General features: G+C 42.9%; 1 protein-coding gene across 2 annotated transcripts; it reads right to left on the bottom strand.

The window, feature by feature from the left end:
• Positions 1–838: 838 nt before the first annotated feature.
• On the bottom strand, positions 839–17,933 carry drc7 (dynein regulatory complex subunit 7). Of its 2 annotated transcripts, XM_088290938.1 has the most exons (18): positions 17,759–17,933; positions 17,243–17,413; positions 16,697–16,850; positions 16,463–16,588; positions 14,127–14,321; positions 13,929–14,060; positions 13,647–13,865; positions 11,111–11,236; positions 10,865–10,943; positions 8,593–8,721; positions 8,378–8,506; positions 7,400–7,623; positions 5,249–5,467; positions 5,060–5,170; positions 2,820–2,930; positions 2,337–2,531; positions 1,249–1,388; positions 839–1,175 (listed from the first exon to the last, which is right to left on the bottom strand). In XM_088290938.1, exons 2-18 carry the CDS (start codon positions 17,350–17,352, stop codon positions 1,088–1,090), a joined length of 2,487 nt encoding a protein of 828 aa, XP_088147064.1. In that variant the 5' UTR covers positions 17,353–17,413; positions 17,759–17,933; the 3' UTR covers positions 839–1,087. The 2 variants fall into 2 exon arrangements, with proteins under 2 accessions (XP_088147064.1, XP_088147065.1); XM_088290939.1 differs by lacking the exon at positions 2,337–2,531.
• Between the last annotated feature and the right edge of the window lie 3,436 nt (positions 17,934–21,369).

The raw sequence follows: 21,369 nt of genomic DNA, 5'->3' as shown, positions 1-21,369 counted from the left end.
CAATCACATAACGCGTTCACTACCTTCAGGGTAAGGCCAGCGAGAAAGCTCACTGTAACCAATTTGTGATCTGATTGGATATTGCAACTGTCTATCAAATCTGAAAGCTCATTGACTTTGACAGAACAGATGCCCGCACGATTGTATCTGAAGGCCTCGGACGAACAGAACGTACTCCTGGTATAGCGAAACCTGCCTGGCAACACAAGCTAATTCTGATTGGATAAAAACGCTCCCCTAAAAATAGAACACTAGGAGGTAATATGACATCAATGTGAAGAATATGATACATTTTCCTTGATTATGTTAGGCCAGCAGAGAAGGCCTTGAAGACCTTGACCATCCATTACTGTGCACAAGACTTCTCGTTTTATTTGATAAATGCTTTTTGTGTCCTCCATAATAGTTGAAATACAAGGACTAAAACCTATTTGCCCTTTAATATAATTTTGTATTCTACTTGGTTGCCTGCCAATCACAGGGCACACAAAGACAAACACTCACGCTCACAATCACACCTGGAGATAATTTTAGAGCATCCAATCAACTTATCGTGCATTTAGATGAAATAATTGCTTAACTGAAAACTAAAAGATGCAGTTGTTTTTGATTTGCTAATATGACAACATTATTGGAGCCTGAAAACATACATTTGAAAACTGGCCTCAAGGTGAACACATTCCTCGGAAGCAAGAGTTTGTGTGCATGTATGTAGCGTTAATGCCACCAAACACAAATAAATAACTTCCCACTTAATTGTTTTTGTTTAGTTGAATTTATTTTAATACGTTTTATTCTCAATTAAGTACCAATAATAAGATAAAGGAAATGAGCAATGATGAATTGGTCCTGGGGTTTGATGCAAGAGCAGAGGAAAGAAAATCAGCGTGTGAGGTGAGGCGTTATTGCAACTAAAATGGCCACTTAAAAACTAAACGTCAGTCTTCCTGTCTTTTCAGACAGGGCTTCTTGAAACCTGTTGTGACGCTGCAAACAAACAAATGTTATGGTGTAAATTAGAAAGTCAAGCTTCAGAGGTTATATCATCCACAAGGCCTTAAATGACACATTGTGTGTGTGTGTGTGTTCAGTTGAGTAGGTAAGGAGCCAGTCGAGGGTCTTGTTTGAGCCTTTGGTCCAGTGCACGGTACCTTTGAGTTGCTGATCTCTTGTGCCTGCAAACACACATTGTATCATGTAAGTGTGTGTGCGCGTGCGTGTGCGTGAGTGTGCGTGTGCGTGATTCACATGCTGAGGCGTTTCTGGGCGATGTGTATCTGAAAGGTGTGCTGGGCACAGTAGGCCTGATACTCCTTCTCCTCCTGGTGGCTCATGTTCTGCTGGTTCTCTTGGTAATGTTCTTGTTTCTTCTGAAGAGCTTTAGTTGCCTGCACAAACGCACACCCGCATACACACTATGAAATTTGACTGTCAGAGAAGTATTCATGAACACGATGGCACAGGCTGTTCCTAATATTGCTACCCTCTCATGTCACCAAACTATAAGGTAAGCAAAATGTGACACGACTAGTCATCGGTTAGGGTTATATACTTATTTAGGGCGTTATTTTTGTGATTGTCCCACGATGCACACCTTGTTTTCTATATCCACATGGAGGCAGAGTACTCCAGGTGTCGGCAATTCCTCAGACGCACATTAAATAAAGGGCAGTTTGCGCCGTTGTGGGCGTAGACACAGCCGATTGCATTCACGGCTAATGAAAACAGCTTCTTTCACTCGCAGGTGGAAATTTCAGTGCGGAAAAGCAAACAGCCATTGCTGTCACTGCTCTTTGCCAACAGTCAATGTAAGCAGGTAACATTATTCAATGTAGAATTAGTTGTAGCTGATAACTACTTGTGGCCAAATTGAATTATTGTCTAGAGTGGCGACCCATTAAGAGTTTCCATTTTCAAGCCATGGTTGAACTCCACTGCATTGAGCACCATTACAGCCAAGCCAAAAGGCAAGCAGTGCTGCAGTATTTGTCCGTATTAGCATTACCAACTGTGTTACGAGCGTTAGCTTCGGATAAAAAACGTTTTGTCAGTGTAATTAATCGATTGAGATGCACCCAGAGTAGTTGTCACTTCATCGCAAGGCCCCAGCTGGGTCCCCGACTGTCAAGGTAACGAAATTTGCATGAGCCGTAAGGAAAGTTTTTCCCCAAACCAAAAGGGTTTCTGATTAAGTATGGTAAAGTTTGTCATAGAACTTTTATGAAGACAATCTGAGAACTCTTATATTGAGAAAAAAAAACCTGCACTTTGTCCAAATTTAAAAAACTATCTCGACATGTGTTACACTATGAGGTGTTCTTTCTATTGTGAGGTACCTGGTCGTGACGTTCTTGAATAAGTTGTGCCTGTGTGAGCATTCGCTCCTTGAAGTCTTTCAAGCTATCCTCGTAAATACGCTGTGCATCGTCAGCGCTCAAAATTTCAACATCACACAGTGGGCTGAGGAAGGGAGCCAGGAAGTCATCTTCCTTCTCATGCAACCACCGCTGTTCCTCAGCTGCCACGCGCTCCTAAGCGACACACACATGCGCCCACGTTTGTTTCCAGTTTTGTCACTGATGAGATCAGACCTGGACAAATTAAGGTCTGCGGGCCACATCACATTATAAATAAGTTCTAAAACTCTGAAAATAGCTTTCACATGTAATTTCTTACTATTGCATTAAAATAAAATTTTCTTCACCCTGTGAGGTAAATTTAATGAATCTAAATGAGTCAGGTCATCGCATGTGTGACTGTTGGTACTGTCCTATGTCATTTGTTTTTGTGGTATGTAATGCACTACACCGGAATCAAACCATTTCCTCGCGGAGATTGTGGGCCTTGTCGGCACCGGTGGTCGTCCACGGTGAGAAGTGAAGAAGAATGTCTGCCTCCTCCTGCTCTCTGCAGGCCACAATGTCTCGCACCTGTGCATACAACGACGGTATTACTGCATATCATGGCAAGGCACAAATACAATACAAAAATTGAGTCAGTTAGCACACTGTATGATATCAAAGCAGTCTGACTAGATGCTTTTTTAATTCTGAAAAGGTCTGCTCTGGAGGAATAAGGGAGGCATTATTCGAGTTTGAACACATACCCTACATTGTGGGGAAACTGCCTCAGTCTCCTGGAATGCTAAAGGTCATTTATTACGGCCTTGGCACACACAATAAGAGCATCTTTATTATTTTAGTTTAGTTAAATAATATAAAACTATACTTAGATGTCATTGGAAATAAAGAAACGCACAAGAACTCACATATCCTCTGAACACTATAGACCAGGCGTGGGCAAACTACGGCCCGGGGGCCACATGTGACCCGTTAAATGTTTTAATCCGGCCCGTTAAACTTGAAAAAAAATTAAATGAATAAACCTTGTTAATGTTTTATTTTCTAAATACTGTTTTTCCAAAAAAAAAATGTTGTAATGCTATTGTTCGCTTTCATTTAAAAAAAAAATTCTCCGATGTGGTGAGGTTACCAAAACACTCCACCTATCTGCTCCAGGTCCAGCCCCTCTGTCAAAAGAACCCATTGTGGCCCGCCAATCAAAAGGTTTGCCCACCCCTGCTATAGACGACAGCACTAGTAACATCTAATTTACACATGAAGAGGAAACAAACTGGACCATATCTTTCCTGTATTTAAACATTCACTGCAATAAAAATTGCATTATTAAAATCACAACAAAACCCATACATTCCGGACATCAGAAACAACCCACAGCACCCAACCTCCCGTAGTAGGAACACGCTACTACTGAACCAGCAAATCAACAGATAAAAAAGACAGGCATGAGGACGAAAATCACATACAAATACACTCCCACACTGTCAATATCTCAGATGTGGCATTACAAAAGGAAAGCAACAAGCCAGACAAAAAGAACAGAAGAAAAAAAGTAAAACACAAAGAATAAGTCACCGAAAATAAAGAGGAATAACAAAACTCAAACAACGCACATTGAGAAAACATCAAATATTTGTTGTGTCATGTTAAGTATTGATCTATTTTTCCATTCCTCGTCATCAAAAGCAGCGCGAGCATCACTGGCTCAAATGAACGGGAGAGCTGGCTGTGAAGATGTTTTTTTTTTGTTTTTTTTACTGTGGTGCTGTAATTGTTTTTAAATAGTTCCAAACAGCGGCACGGTGGCCGACTGGTTAGCACAATGGCCTCACAGTGAGAGACAGCATCGGGCGTGGGTTCGATCGGCTCCGGCCATCCTGTGTGGAGTTTGTATGTTCTCCCCGTGCCTGCGTGGGTTTCCTCCGGGTACTCCGGTTTCTCTCCCACATTCCAAACAGATGGCAGGCCGATTGAACACTCTAAATTGCCCATAGGTATGAGTGTGAGCGCGGATGGTTGTTTGTCTCTGTGTGCCCTGCAATTGGCTGGCAACCAGTTCAGGGTGTCCCCTGCCTACTGCCCGAAGATAGCTGGGATAGGCTCCAGCACCCCCCGCGACCCTAGTAAGGAGAAGCGGTACAGATGGATGGATGGATGGATGCATAGTACCAAACAATATCAACATGGCTAGCTGTCGTGTGTATGAATGTATAAAACGGAGTGGAAAGGGGTTAAAGTTTTTCTCAAACAGGTCACTTCAAAAACAGAAAGGATATAATCACATTTGTGGTGCTCATTCAGTTATGACACACTCGCCTCATGTAACCAGTTGAGTTGGTGACAGCAAAAAACTTTTAATCTTGGCAAAGGTTGATGCACATGAGACAAAAATGATCGAGCAGAGGTACAGCAGGCATGAGGCAAAAAACGGTCTAAAGTGAACAAAAATCGGTACATTATGGCGATGGCTATAACAATAAGCAATGCTGGAACGTGACCGGAAGACCAAAAATGCATGTCAGTTGCTACAAATAAGGAAATACGATGTCCTTTCCAAATTAGCATTACTATAAAAATAGATTGTAGAAATAATTCTCGCCTGCTACTCCAGCAAGTTAGAGAGACAAAATGTCATGTGGTCGTATGATGGTGGTCACATGACATGAAGGAAATGTTGAAGAAGAATTAAGTGCACTTACCTCTTTTTTGGAACTCTTGATCTGGAGAGCCACATCCTTCTCAGCATTGACGAGGTCGGAGAGAAGGTCGTAGAGAGCCAGTGTGTGGAGGGGCTTCTGGGCGGGATCCACCTAAATAAGCAGACAAAAACGATCAATGAGTTGCACCTGTAAGTGCTCACTGACAAACTCAAGGTTGGGTATGCGTACGTGGAAGCCGGAGACCATGTCAGCCCGAAAGTCCTCAGCCCGGTGTTGCTGTTCATTTGACTCTCGTGGTTTGATAAAGGTCCTCGTGCACGGGACGAAACGTTGCTCCTCTAGATGGTATTTCACCTCCATCTTTCTCTGCGACGCCACAAACACTCGCTCAGCCACATCGTCATTGGCATCCTTATTTGGATTTCTGTGGAAACGCTCCAACACTTTCTGTATGCACACACACACACACACGCCCACCCCCACGCACACACGCACATTCACGCACACACACACGCCAACATGATTCACTACGACAGTTGCAGACTCTTGATGTTGTTCTATTCAAGTCATGTTGGTGCAGGTCACAGACATTACGGTTGTCAACCACAGGAACGTTGTTTTGGAGCAACTAATTAACTAATGAAATAATTGACTAATTGACTGACAAAATGCAAAACAAACTTACCTAAGTTGCAATTACCCAACTATCAATGTTAATAACAAAGTCAAAGACGTAATTAACCAATCAAAAAATAAACTATCCAACGATTCAGCCAATGAATGAACTAACCAAATAACTAACCAACAAACTATCAACTAGAAAACGAATACATTACATACAAGAACATAGATAGTACATGACTTTGAGGCAGTGGCGGATGGTTGAGTTACATGTGTGACCAACTTTCTACCAAAGTAAGTGAACATTTGCAACATACCTGGCTTAAAAAGTTGGCAAATATTACATTTGAAAGAATAATTTGGGCTTTGTATGCTTCACATGCCTAGTACCTACCGTCATTATACAATATGTTTATTTCCATAGATGGGGGCTTTACCCTATTTTGCCAGTCCGTGACCTGGACACCCCGTACCTTACACTTCCGTCCTTATTCGTAAAAATATTGACCCTCCGTCGCCGTCCATCTTTGTCCTTTTAATGTGCTTCCGTCCTTGCATTTAACCCTTTCCTACCCAAATAAACATAAATTTGAAAAAAACAAAAAAAAAACAAAGGCGTCTGTGCATTACGCAAGGCTAACGGCCAAGGTGTCATAATTCATTAACGTTACTAAAAACTCATTAGATGGCTAATTTACGGTTCTCATCCATTTATTGTAATTTGTGCATTTGAATCAAGACATTAAATGCTAATTTGGAAAATTATTCCATAGTGCAGCCCTTTATATTTTGTATAAACGACTGATTCAAGAGGTTTTCCCTTCTGTTTTCCTCAAAAAGTTATGGTGGTAATTAATTAGATCAATAATTAACGTCTCAATTTACAATAGCATAGCAGCCAAAGTAATGATACAAAGACTCTTCACCAGACTTATTAGCAATGTTCAAACTTTTCTTTTCTGTCACGAGCGGAAGGAGGAGCCCCTCCTCTACTCCGCTTAAAGACACTAGCAAATAAGATAGAGGCCATGCTCATTTCTAAACTAACCCAAGATTGACGAGGATAGCGATTTTATCACCGGATTGAGTTGACTTTTCTCGGATGTCTGTCTGGAACTGTGTTAAAGTGGAGCGTATCCAACTTTGCAGTGTAAAATAGCAGGCAAATTAATAAACGTGTGGAAGGTATATCTACTCCCAAAACTGAAACGGAAAGCAAAAAGACAGACAGACAAAAAAATGCAGTTTGCTACTATCCACAATGTGAATTTAAGAAATAAAATCTGTTCATTATATAGAAATATTATAATATATTATTATATAAGGGGTCAGGGTTGTTGACTGGTTAGCTCACTGTTCAGTGGTGCAGAGTTCGAGAGTTCGAGAGTGTGTGGAGTCTGCATGTTCTCGCCTGTGCCTTTGTGGGTTTCCTCTGGGAATACTCGTCTAAATTGTCCTTAGGTCTGATTGCGAGTGCAAATGGTTGTTTGTCTTTGTTTGCCCTGTGATGGGCTAGCAAGCAGTCCAGGGTGTACCCCGCCTACAGCCCAAAGATAGCTGGGATAGGCGTTAGCACCCCCGAAACCCTTGTGAAGAGATGCGGTTCAGACAATGAATGGATAGATTCTTATTATTAACTAACCAGTCGAACGACTGGCCAACTAACTGGCTAATTGACTGACTAACTACAGTGGCAGGTCTAAATAGAAAAGTCTACGACTGTCGACTATATATTGGATGTCATCAGAAGTGATTTACCAGCAGAGGTCGCTCTTCTGGCTCTGTGCCGATGCTTTCCTCTGGCACCTGGATGTTGCTATCGAATATGACTTGTCGATAGTAGAGGAAGTCCTCGCGGCCCTTGAAACTCTCAGTCATTTCCTCCGGTGTGTCCACACGCCGGACCAGGCCGTCCACGCGAGCCCCACTGAATTCCATCTCATGCTCAGCGCCATCTGTTTGAGCGGAGGTGAATCTGTGAACTGAAAATAAAGTGTTTCAAATTACGTCAAATGAAAGTGAGGGTTGTGAAGGATGATTGTGGAGAAGGAGGAGAGGCAGACGGGGCAGAGCATAAAGGCAGTTTTTATGCTCGATCCTTTTTACACTTTAGACTTATTACTAGGTTTGGCCACCGTTTAAATTTGAATGGTTCCGGCTAAGATTTAAGGAATTTTATGAATAAGGATCAAAGTGTAAGGATGGAAGGGAGCCCAGGCCGCAGGCCGCAGGGCAGCTGTGGCCACATAATGTAGTCTACCACCACCAAAGCGTGAATGAGTGAGTGCATGAATAATAATCATTATAAATATATAGAAGAGCCTGTCGAGACCAACAAAGTAAGATGCCAACAATGACAATTGAACGTGCTGCATGGATTGTTTTAAATTAATGGACAGCTGCTGTGTGGTTAAACGATGTGTGAAGTTGACAGATGGCCCCCGAATTTGACGAGCTTCGAGCCTCATCTTATTGCACTTAACTTCACTGAAATCATAATCGAGTAAAACAATCAAAAAACATCTTTGACTTGATAAAATTGTAGTAACAAAACAACATCATTAATTGAAACCAAATGAACATGCTAGAGTTGACAATGGGACAATAGGGAGCCATGGCATGGTGTCTTTTTTTTTTTTTGCCTATACGGCTTCATTCCAGCAGAGCGCCTTGAGTCCCGGCATGGGATACACATATATGTTTGTGCATGTGTGTGAATAAGATGTAAGAATTTACATAAAAGATGAAAGTGTCGTCCCGGCGTGAAGCGCTCAGTGGTGATGCCTGTCAACTTGTAGATTTCTCGTTCCCTCAGGTGGTCGTTTCTACCCAGGTACCACTCCTTTACTGTCACCACCTCTGTGCCTGCAATGCACACACACGCGCACACACACACATTAGACACACGTGAATGCATCATCATCTCACATGCACTTCACATGTATGCTCACAGTCCAGGTCCTTGTAGATGCTCAATCGGGTCACCAGCCCATCCAGTCGCAGGTGAGGTGCAAACCTCTCCAGTTCTGCTTTCTTGTAGCGAGTCAACTTCTTGCCTCCTGGCCAACGAGTCTCCAAGTCTGAACACAACACAAAACATTACAAAATAATGACACGCAACACATCACTGCTATGTGCCATGGTTGACTTTTGTCACAAGGAAACAAAAACAAGCGCAGGCCTCCATCCAAAAAGCAACAAACAATACACCTTCAAACTTTTGCACAAAGGCCATCCAATTCAATAAAGATATCATTACATTTGCGTCATGTTCCAATTTCCGTTCATATTTAATGAGTGGAGGGTTTATTCAAAATAGATTCCTTGACTTGACACTCGGATGTGAGGAAATACAAGTTCAGTTTAACTTGAATTAAGGTGTTATGTTTCTTCTCCTTTTTACTTATTACTGTCATGATCCGCGTCGGGCATGACAGGGGTTTTTGTCATTGTTTTCGTCTGCATGTGCTTTTGTTATTGTTTTTGTCACCTTCCTACCATGTGCACTTTTGTTTATGTTTGTCAGGGCGTTTCCCCTCAGCACTCTGTCTCACCAGCCACGCACCTGTTCCCCGTTATCATCAACACACCTGATTCCCATCTGCTCCCCTATTGACTGGACTATTTAAACACCTCACTCCGACAACCCATGGTCGGAACATTTCTCCTGCTGCTTCATTTGGACTGTCACGACCGCTCCCTGATCTCGTTCACGCTCATGTTCTCGCTTCGCTCCCGCTCTTGCTCCCGCTCTTGCTCCCGCTCTTGCTCCCGCTCTTGTCCCTAGTTTTTGTCACTGTCTTCGTTCCTCGGTTTTTGTTCTGTTTAGTCAAGTTTAGTTCGTCATAGTCATTTTGCACCCTGCCACGGTTGTTTGTCCACGCCATGTTATTTGTCCTCATTGATTAATTTAATAAATTCCCTTTAGTTTACCCTTTTCCCTGCTTCCTCGCTCTTTGGGTCCACCCACCTCCTCGCCCACCGGCGAGCAAACCTGACAATTACATCACATGCATTCGCAGCGCACTATATCTACCCCAGTTAAACAACCTTGTTACGTATATAATCCACCATGTTTGCCTTGTAACCCAGAAATGGATAAATCCAGGATAATAAAAGGCCATCATGCAGCATGCTGTTGTCTCGCTCTCTCTCTATCCTTGTGACCAAATTCACAGGCTGGGTCCTCCGAAGGTCGCATGACGATTTTGACAGTATTTTAGCTAAAATTTTACAGCCTCATAATATGTGTGAAATGTTGCCTAGTCTGCGTCCATTGCAGCCTGATCACCTTAGATGGTGCATTCCTCTATCTGTGGTTTTTCCCCAAATGTTTTTTTTTCAGTTTTTCCTTATTCTCCCGGGGGGTTAAGATCAGGGGCGGTTGTTAATATTTGCCAACTGTGGGCATGTAAAGCTCTCTGAAACACGCTTGTGACTAAGGGCTAAATAAATTGACTTGATTTGACTAGCACAGTACACCTCCAAACAGCAACTCTGGGGGACAACGCTTGCAAAGTCAAACGAGATCCAGGAGTAAATGATACATGGACTTGCAGCTTCAATGGATGAGTTATTAAGGTGATATCCAAGAATGGTTCCAACGTTAACATGTAACTTCGTCAACAAAACTGTTGCGCATAATAATTTGTTTAATCACTATCTCAAAATGAGGGAGGTTTGTGTTGGGGATGGGAGAAGGCCAGCGTCGGATGAGAGCAGCTTCCTTGAATGGACAAATTCAGGGATGTACTCTATGGTAGGACTAAGTATACAGGATTCTGTAGATGATTTAGGTATGTTTGAAGTCTATTCGTAATCTGCAAAGGCTTTAAGCGGGTTAGAACTAGCAGGGGTTCTGGACATATTGGAAATTGCCCAGGATCTTGCGAGGCACCACGTACAGGACTTTGTTGCACTAGTCGAGATTTGAAGTGAGTGAATGAGGGTCTTGGCAAAAGAGTCACGAGGGATGAGCAGAGTCTGAAAATATTTTGAAGGTGAAAGAAAGGCAGACTTGATAGAGGATTGATGTGGGAGCGACTCGATGGGTTTAAATTCACACTAATCCCCAAATTTCTGACTGCTGCACGAAGAAACCATTATTAATGGAAATTTTTCATGTCATTGTGGTGTTTTGTTCAAACAATGCTACACATAAGTCAAAATTGTCAAATGCAGTGAAATGTGTGAGGGGGAGCAATGGGATCAGACATCGGCTACCTTGTTTAGAAATGCTGATTGAAGTAACCCAGGATCTCGGCATCTCAAAGACACGCTCCTCCTCTTCCTCTTCTTCCTCCTTTACAGAAAAACCTTCACAATGTATTTCTTTGACCCTGCTGCAATTTCAGTTTATATTCGGAAAATCTTGTGTCTAATTTGTTATATTTGAGTTTCACATTCCAACAACTGTGGCTTTGCCTCATGCATGCACGCACACAAAACATCCACACAGAGCCCACATACCCAAGTCATGCCCATCATTTTCATCTCTTTCCTCTTTAAGAGGTTTATGCTCAGTTGTCTTTTACTGATGGCACCAAACAGGACGGGCTCCCACAATTTGATGTCATGCAGGTCATACACCAGCTCCTGCGCACATGCAAACACACACACAGACGCACAAATGCATTAAAATAAGCACGGTGGAAGCACACACATGCTTGAGATTGCGGAAGCACAAATAGACTCGCTGGGTCCGTGCTTGACAATGGTGCACGAAAAATACCGTTATACAGGTGAACTGCAAGATCTTGCCTTGCTGAAGATGCAGTCATCTACACATGTGACATGGACAATTGGAGACCGCCTTGCACCTACAGCTGTGCGTTTGTGTTTAACTGCCACAGCCCCCTCCCAATGGTTTTGCCGTGTGGTCATTAAAATATTTTTGAAAGGATACTTTACTAATTTTGCAATTTTCGGTAGTAAAAAGTCAATTTGAGAACTTCATTATTTTTCATGTTCATCAGTCCGAAAAAGCAACGTGGGTCCCTCTTCCCATGGGCTAACCACCTGTGGGAGGGCCCAAACGGGTGGCTGCCCTGTGAGATGGGCGGCGGCAAAAGGCAGGAACCGATCTTCAGCTACAGAAACTAGCTCTTAGGACATGGAATGTCATCTTTCTGGCCGGGAAGGAGTCCGAGCTGGTGCGTGAGGCCGAGAAGTTCCACCTAGATGGAGTCAGGCTCTGGTACCAGTCCAAGAGAGGTTGGGCACACTTGGACTCTGGAGTTGCACAATGTGAGAGTGCCAAGCAGGTGTGGGCATACTTATTGCCCTCCGGCTTGGAACCTCTACATTGAGGTTCACCCCGGTGGACGAGAGGGAAGCCTCCCTCCGCCTTAGGGTGGGGGGACGGGTACTGACTGATATTTTTGCCAATGCACCGAACAGCAGTCCAGAGTGCCCACACTTCCATGACAGTTCACATGAGTGCTGGCCGGGTTATAGACGATTAGCGAGCCTGTAGGAATGGGTAAGTAATCCGGCCAAGATGTGACGAAGGCATTAATTACAGTTGAAAAGTGTTGTTGAAAGGAGAAAGAAAGGATTTTCTTGACTTTAACCTGCTGCCTGAGATGAAAAAAGATGGATTTAACAACAGCACCGATTTGCTGGTCCAGTTTAAAGTTATTCTCCAGTTTAAGACCCAAGTTCGAGACTGTTGTTAGCCTTAGATAAGGGGCTCGGGGAGCAAGTCAGCAGGATGAAAAGTACAAGGGCCACAGGGACCCAACACCAAACACAATGATTTCTGTTTTGTTTTCCTTGAAATTTAAAAAATGTAGTGCTATCCACGTCTTGATTTCCTCCAGACAAGACAAAAGTGGCCTTCATAAGAAAATGTATTTTTTGCTCAGCGGGACATAGATCTGACAGTCATCATAGCAGTGTTTTCTTAAGATGGAAATCAAAGGATCGAGCTGTTTTTGGCCACTGAAAATGGCCCCAAAATGCATATTTGGGTATGGGCCGAAAGACGTTTACCACCAAAACAATCCGGTTGAAACAGGATGACTTAAGAGACAAACGCGACCGGCACACGTTGGCTCGGATAAAAGGGCATGAAAATGGGTTGGCTTCATATTGCTGACTTCAGCTAGCCTGTTCTCTGCTTGCTTTAATAATAGTCATAACCGGTGGTAGCCGGACCATGGAATAGAAAAGTTAAGCTTTATCGCCAGATTATTAAAATCACTAAAGCGTAGACAACAATTGTGTGCAAATGAGTACACACTTATCACACTTATCAGAATTTGGCATACGATCAGGGCTCTCGAAGCTAAAGTAGCGCGTGGTGAGTGACATTATTTGTTTTAGTTTTTTTATTTTTACGAAAATGTCGGTCCTTCAAAATATCTCTTCTTATGAAAACTGCTAAAAAATTTGGTGACCGCTGCCTATAAATCCCAGTTTTATTAAAAGAAATTAGATCGCGGAGACACTTTGTTTCATTTATTACTGCTTTCTTCGATGATAGTCAGTGTGCTTCTTTCATTACATTCTGGTTACATCACAGTTCATGGAGTCAAATGACTCAAGAGAACCACATGAAACTTTTTGGTCGGAAATTCAACACGTTTAAAATTTTAAGTTTGCTGGTCCGACCCATTTTGGACAATATTCTCGAGATTAATCCACTCGACATAGATCTAATAGAAGGATAACCTTATAGCTTGTTCGGAGCGGGGCAAAATCGGGACAAAAACAGATGTGTGTGGCGGTACATTACGCCTCTTACACGCAGTCAGCTGGGATAGCCTCTATTTTATCCACCAGCGTAAGAGTACAAGTGATACAGAACATGCATGGATGGATGAAAACTAAAAGTATAACACATTTTATGGATTTTGCTTGACTGCTGCACTTTTCAAGTGCTCCCCTACAATAAAAACAAACAAAAAAAACATATATATGCAGTTGTTTCAAAACTGTCTTGGACATTTTACATCAGTTTAAAATGACTGACTTGCAGGCCATAAAGTTTTTCCACACTCACAGCACAGCCGTCCTTGCAGTCCTGCATGTTGACGTAGTAGTTGAGATGGTTCCACACGCTCTCTACGCCCAGAAACTGCTCATACGTTGTGCTGTAGCTCCTTCCGGTCAGCGGGTCGACAAAGAAGTTCTCCTGGACACTGCGGCATCCAGCCAACACCAAAACCCAACAGTGGACTCGCAAACCTTGCAGGGGGTCGACCGGTGGCTGCGGAACCTCCTGCTCGGGTCAGATGTTGTAAGTGCTCAGACTAAGTGACACTGAAAAGTGTTTTCATGTTACCTCCTGTTGCTTGGCTTTGGCTTCGGCCTCTTCCTGTTTCTTCTTGGCCTGTTGCGTCAAGAAACGACTCTTGGGCTCCCGCTGAAATCTCAGCCCGGGCTCACTCTCAGCCACCAAGTCAGAGGTTGTGGCCTGCACGACAAAAACAATAGACTGTTGTCAGATCACGTACACGTGGTGACCGGCCGACTTTATTACCGTTGCCTGGGCGTCCAGCACGGGGCACTGATGTCGTCTTTGGTCGAGCAGACACATCTCCTTGCTAGCGTAGCCACTAACACAGTAAGCGTCATAGTTGGCGCCGAGCAGCAGACTGCACAGTACGGCAGCGTACTCGAAACATGTTGCTGTCTGACTACGCAACACCGAGGTGGCAGAGAACAAGAACTTGGGCTGCACAAATAGAGACAATTTTGCAAATGAAAAAGTTCAATACCTACATTTTCCCAAGCTAACCGACTCAACAACCCCACTTTTTCTGGTGAAAGGGCTCAACTCTCACATTTTTCATGATGAAAGTGGCTGAACACCAACCCTGCTTAAAAGCTTTCCCCAAACATCCCAGTGAGAGGGTTCAATAGCTATACATTGACCAGGGATGTCACCCCTGGTGAATCGTTTCTTTAGAACAATTCAACAACTAACCCGGACACGCAGCGGTTAATTTAACGCAGGGGAGGCACAGTGCGTGATGCTAGATTCAAACCCAACAGGAAATATTGCGTCGCCCTGGGTGCTTTTGTCCATAGAGTAACCACAACTTGGTCGATCGGAGAAGAGAGTGGGATCCTCTTTCCCTACAGAGAAAAAAGGTCAAACATAGCAAGTCAGTCTGGTAAACGGTGTTGTGTCAGCTGCTGAATGCTATCTTGGTTGGCAGTTCTACAGCTATATACAAGGAAAGACTCAGGGAGCCTGCTGTGATCTGTAACTCAAGGTCTCACAGACTGCAAAGGTATGTCCCTCGTTGTTTTTATTTCATCACACTGTGTGACTGTTTTCTTTTCTTTCCCAACTCTAATTTGCTGTGTGTCTGCTTGTGCTGCGCCTGTGTGTCATGTCGTAAGTACATTCTCGATGCTGACTGTCTGAAATTCACATCAGCAAAGCATGGTAAACTGGTCCCACATTTTCCGCTTCAAATAATTCAAACTCATTGTTCAACATGCAATTGACTATACAGATAAAGTTCTGCATCGCTTGTAACATGCAGCTCAAGTTTGGTCCATCTAAAATTCTGGACAATTGCGAGTGGGGTGCTATTTCGGCCCCTGGGGTCGTTTGAAAATCAGCAAATAAAGTGCCGGCTCAGAGTGACTAATTTGGAATAGCGTGAATTTTCCCGCTTCTTCCACGTGCTTGGCTGCATCATGTCGGCGACAGCCTATCGTGGTCAAGAACGCATTTACTATGTCACACGCATGCACTTGAAAAAGCAGACACACTGTCAAATATTAAAAAAAACAACACGCACACGTCACAATGTGTGTGGTGTAATAAAAACTATGTGGGACAACAATATCATTGTGGTCTTTCCGAAAGAGAGGCACACAACTCAGCCAGCTTCCTTTCCCTGGACTGAGACAAAAAAAGGAGAAGCAGGCTTGCAGAAATGGGTGCAAGGTTGGAGTATCTCGTAAGTGGACTGAATAATTTACAACAGTTTAACTATCACCCAAGACAGCATTTGGCAGCCAACACAACCACCGTCTGTCACCAGATTGACTGGCAATGTGCAAACTTTTTTTTCGCCTGGGGAGGAGTGAACCTCCTCTTATCTGCTACCCACAATGTCATCACCCCGCGCATAGAAACATGTGTGAGACAAGCAGTCCGTGCGTGCGTGCTTGGTCTGAACGTGGCTTAGGAGGTAAGAGCAGATCATTTTGTAATCAGAGGGTTGTCTGGTCCAATCCCGCTCTGCCTCAGTCGTGTGTCGTTGTGTCCTTGGGCAAGACACATGACCCCCCTTGCCTCCAGTGCCACCCATACTGTTGCACAGCTTGGTGTGTTTTTTTGGGTGGTGGTTGGAGGGGCCAAAGGCGCACACTGGCAGCTTCCGTCAGGGCAGCTGTGGCTACATATTTAGTTTACCACTACCAGAGTGTGAATGTGCGAGCTGATGAATAATGTATCCATTGTAATGCATCTGTGAGTGTCCAGAAAAGCGCTATTTAATTCTGATGCATTATTATTGCAATAAATAATAATTTATTGCGTGTGCTTGTTAAAAATACATTGGAAGAGAACCTTGAAAAAAATCATCTTTTAAATCACGATCACATTATTAAGAAAAATATCTATCTTTCTGCCCAGCGCATAGGAAATTGAAAAAAAAACTATACAAAACTAAGGTAAACAAATGCACGTTGTCTTTATAACCATTAAAATCAAGCACACCTTCTACTGCTCTATGGTAAACAATGTACAGTGTTACTTTAACTTCCGAGAGTGTCAATGTACTAGTTTCTCGAGTTAAGAGCAAGCTTGAACTATCAGCATTCCACATCATACTCACAATTTGATATACTCACGAGCTCGACAGGTGGCTCCAAAGGATTAGGAGACAGGAAGTCGGCCACAAACGAAGTGCATCCTTCCCAATTTAACAGCTCAGGATGGCTTGTCATGGTGGGCCGCAGAGTGTTCGACACAAACTTCTGAACACAGACACACACACACACACACACACGCATACAGGGATCAGGCAGAGCTACACGGTTACACACATCAAAATGGGCAGTTGTCAGAGGATTGTTGACTGTTACCTGGACGCCGCATTCGTTTATCGGACAGAGCAGCAGAGATTTGCGTTCGGGACACAAAAGACGATACTGACGCTGGAAGTTGTCAGCGATGGCAAGCAGCCGGACTTCCTCGATGGAATTACTCCTGTATGACTCAGGAAGGAGTGGACTGGACCTATGAAATACACTTGCAACTCAACTTCCAGCTCCTGCACACGCAAATACTATCTGCACAAACAACAACACAAATCATAATAATCTTTCCATGTGCGTGTGTGCAATGTGAGAGCATGAGTGTCATGACAAGAAGTGATGCGGCAACACCAGGGGAAGGGAGGGATGGGGCTACACCTGGGCAAGGGAGTGTTTTAACCCCGTCAGAAATCTGTGTATCCCCACGTAAGCCTCCCCAGCATTTTATTTGATATTCCAAAATAGGAAATCTATTTATAAATCTATGATATGCTTTCAGGTAATGGGTGGATGGGTGTATTGGTCAATCCAACCTTTTCCCTGGGAGAGATAAAAATCCAGAGCCGTGCCTGCCGGAAGTGATCAGTCACTTACAGGAAATCACTCGCAGCCGAGACGTGTACAACTCCTTCCGTCTGCTCGTTTGCATTTTTTGCTTGCTCCTTATTATTGGACTCCTTCGGCGTCTCCATCACTTCACCCATTAGTGGATTGATTCGCTTGGCCTTCGAGTGCGTCAGCAATATGTCAGCCTGGTCCCATACCCTAATGTCATATCTGCATCAGTTGGCTGCTTCCAATATTTTTGTCATCACATTAGGTCATGCACTGCATGCAAAATAATAAATGAAACAAGAGTGTGAATAAAAAGTGAGCATTATGAGGAACCTAACTTTTATTTTCATCTAAATGCAGAATCTCTTGCTCTGGATGTACCTTGTGAAATACAACATTTTCATCCATAAACTATGATCTAACTATTTTTACGGATATGTGGCTGGCTGTCAGAACTTTAAAATGCTCTACTTTGCTCCACAAAAACACGCATGCAATTATATATACCATTTATACATATTTGTTGTATGAACTCACACATATATGAAAACATACCGTCGAGGTTTTAGCTTAGCGGTTTTCAATCAACTTTTTTTGTTGTCGTCCCGTTGCCATGGCTACCGCCGTGTGACACGACGATACGAGAATCTTGTTTCTTTAGTTGATGCTTTATACGTTCTCGCGTCTCCCATCCCGTGCAATTCTCCAATTTACGACTCGACTCGTTGCGTGAACTGTTTCAGTTGCGAGAAAAAGTTGGAAGGACGTTCGATATTCGCCGTGACCGTCTGAGTTAGGGACCGTCAACAAATTACATGTTCTAGAGTGATATAATGTATGTGGGACAAATCACCATAAATATTTTTTTCTTCGTTTTGAATGTAGATAGAAATGGTAGAAAACTACTTTCTACATCTGAAAATATGCTGATATCTTTCATTATGAAGTCACAGATAGATGCATACTTAAGCTACTGGTAAAGGTCGGCCACTAACTACTACATTTTAAATTTTCATCATATTTCATTTTGGAGAGGTTGGGGGCCAGTGCAAGGATGAATATCAAGCTATATTGACAAAAATATTCACCAAATATCCAGTGAAACAACTTTTCTTATTCTGATTGCTGTAGTACATGTCAAAATGAGGTCTAAAACCCCAATTTCTTATCATATGTAATGTTGGAAAAGTTGGACCCAATTCAAGGCCAGACAGTCATAAAATGGCAAAGAATATGAACCAAAAATGAAGTAAAACACGTTTTAAAATTCTGAATACTTTAGTAAATTTTAAAGGGAGGCCTCTAACGACTACACAGTACATCTCAAATTCAATTTGCATATCTCCCTAAATCACAAATAAAGTCTAAAAGGGCTTCCCATGCATACAGTTGAAAATAATCAAGAAATCTCCTGATCCTAAACACCTGTGTGCAAGGAAGAAAAAAACAACCAGAGGAAAATGCTAAACCTTGAGAAGGTTGCGGGTGCTTACAGACAGAAGAACATGAGTGCTGCAAGACAACACAGTTGCCGTAACATGTCTGTTTTATGTGGGTCATTTACTGTTTTACATGTTGTTATGCTGTTTGCAGTGCCCCCCTCAACCCCTGGTTTGTGTGTTTCTCCTCTGAGCAGGTGTTGCCCACTCATCCTCGCCTGATTACTGCGACGTGATTGATCTGAGGGCGGGTTGGTCCATGTACCTTTGTGAACAGTTCTCCGTCTGCACTCTGTCTCTTCTCTTCAGTCTTTCCACTATTGATGGGAAAATGAAGCTTCCGCATGCTTCCAAGAGTCTGTTGAGTTTATTGTGCCCCCTAGATGGTACCGTCTGTTCATAAACCATTTTCTTTTAAACAGTGACATCAAGAGTAATAAAAGACAAATCAAACAACTGGTTCATGAAGCACATATGAAGCTTCATTTTCCACTCACTATTTTCCAGTCCCTGAAAGTGTCATCATGGTCCTGCATGGTTTTGCATAATAACAAACTGATATTAAGTTCCGTATAAACGTCGTTGGAGCGTCTTGAAAGTTGTATTGACTTTGATCACAACACTTGTGAATACCTCTAAATATCTGTTTAATAAATTTAATTGTCCAGTCTGACTGGTACGTCAAAGGAAAGACCCTCGGTACACCAAAACGCCACTAATATCACTATATAATATCCTCTGTCACTTTTTGACTTCTAGATCGATCTCAGCAGCATATGGAGCAGAGGTCTCAAACTTGCAGCCACGGTGCCAGTTGCAGCCCGCAGGAAGATATTTTGCAGCCCATTTTTTGTCAAAGTTTAATGTTATTGTGGTCCTCATTAAGCAAGCAGTCATCATCTGAGTTGTATTTCCGCTTTTCTCCGCACAGTTAGGCAGTGAGAGATGTTTAAATTGTTAGGAATCGCTGTTGTCAATGACAGCCACTTTTTGATGCATCACGTCTTTCCCACTGGATCCAAAGATTCTCTATAGACTGTCAACTTTTTAGGCCTCATTTTAGAACAACTATCAGGATTGGATGTTTTATAACATAACAAATGACGACAAGAAAAAATCGACAATTTTTTTTCCATTCATTCATTTTTTTGCCTGCATAACCTTGAATTTTTCTTTTCAAAGCCTGGATCACCGCCCAAGGTTCTTCAACCTCCAAACAAATATTGATCATTTGATTGAAAACTATCTATTTGCAATGATAAAAAAAAAAACAATCAAGAAGTGACCCATTGTTTTTTATGGTGTTTTATTATTATTATTAAATGCACTATTATAAATAATTGGGTGAATCTTCATAGTTCAATTATTTGTGAATAAAAGTGCTACACTCATTCTTGTCTAACAGCCTGAAGTTTTCAACTATGTTTTTCATTTCATTTCATTGTAATTCCAAGCTAATTTATTCCTGAACCGTCATTGGCCTTCTTCTGCTGGTGAAAGTCTTTCCCGTGCTTTTTCTGGCATCTTCCAGCTCAGTTTGAGGTGTTGACTTGCTAGGTTATACTGCACATGTTGCTGCAGCTTAAAAAACATGAAGCTGACATTTAGGAGCTATGCACATTGCTGGCTCTTGTTTTGCACATGAAGCAACATTTACCTGCTCCAAGACTGCACTCTGTTTGAGCACCACCGAGGAGTAAACAAAAAAAATTTACTGATTGATTCAAAAATGCTTTCGGGAATCGGGAGCCTATCCCAGCTATCGTCGGGCAGTAGGCGGGGGACAACCTGAACTGGTTGCCAGCCAATTGCAGGGCACACAGAGACGAACAACCATCCGCCCTCACACTCATACCCACGGGCAATTTAGAGTGTCCAATCATCCTGCATGTTTTTGGAATGTGGGAGGAAACGGGAGTACCCGGAGGAAACCCACACAGGCACGGGGAGAACATGCAAACTCCACACAGGACGGCCGAAGCCGGGACCGAACCCACGACCGGTGATGTCTTTCACTGTGAGGCCATCGTGCTCACCAGTCATCCACCGTGCCGCGCGCTGTGCTATTAATAATGGTAATTTAAAGGCTAACTTTTGCTGAAGATTGGAGACAGATTTGAAAGCCCAGTCCATTTGAAGAACGGTTCCTGGTTTATTCGGTGGGGAGCTAGTCAAAATCATCCCTGATGCTCCTTAGGTCTGGGGGCCGGGGCCTTCTACACCATATGTGGGGTCTACCCCGGTCAATCTGGGCCAGGCGTCACTGTGATGGAGGAGCTCCCTTTGGACGTGGGCTGCCATTCCTCTCAGCGTGGATGACCTACCTTGGGTACGTTTTCCTCATATGGTTTCTCTTTGGCTTGCCCTGTCTTTCTGTTAAAACACTTCATCAAGTTGTGTGAATGCGTGTGTTTTGTGTGAATGTGAGTTCAGGCGTGCGTGTGGATGTGTCTTCTTAGGATGGTGGAAAGGTGGGGGTGAGTCTTCGTTTTGTGCTGTAATTGTTATGTTTTTAATGTACAGCACTTGGAGTTGCATTTTATGTATCAAACGTGCTGTTTTAAACAATTTTGATTGATTGATAATTCGCCCTTATTCAAACTCTAATTTCTTCAGTCTATTCATTTATTAGAATATTAAGTTTAAAGATAATGAAAATAATTTATATGGAGGGCACCTCGTAAGACTATGGATTGTATTGCGTAGACATTTTAATGGTAATTTGTC

Source organism: Idiotropiscis lumnitzeri, chromosome 3 (assembly GCF_059441095.1).
Source record: "Idiotropiscis lumnitzeri isolate Australia: NSW breed Sydney's pygmy pipehorse chromosome 3, RoL_Ilum_1.0, whole genome shotgun sequence".
NCBI lineage: Eukaryota > Metazoa > Chordata > Actinopteri > Syngnathiformes > Syngnathidae > Idiotropiscis > Idiotropiscis lumnitzeri.
Note: the sequence above shows the minus strand (reverse complement) of the source record. Positions and strands in the feature narration are given on the sequence as shown.

Excerpts from the sequence above, each read along its gene's own strand:
- drc7 (XM_088290938.1), bottom strand. The coding sequence starts at position 17,352 with ATGGGTGAAGTGATGGAGACGCCGAAGGAGTCCAATAATAAGGAGCAA. Across the intron at positions 8,507-8,592 it reads CATCTACAAGGACCTGGACT|GCACAGAGGTGGTGACAGTA; the intron begins GTGAGCATACAT and ends TGTGCATTGCAG. Across the intron at positions 2,931-5,059 it reads TCAAGAGTTCCAAAAAAGAG|GTGCGAGACATTGTGGCCTG; the intron begins GTAAGTGCACTT and ends TTGTATGCACAG.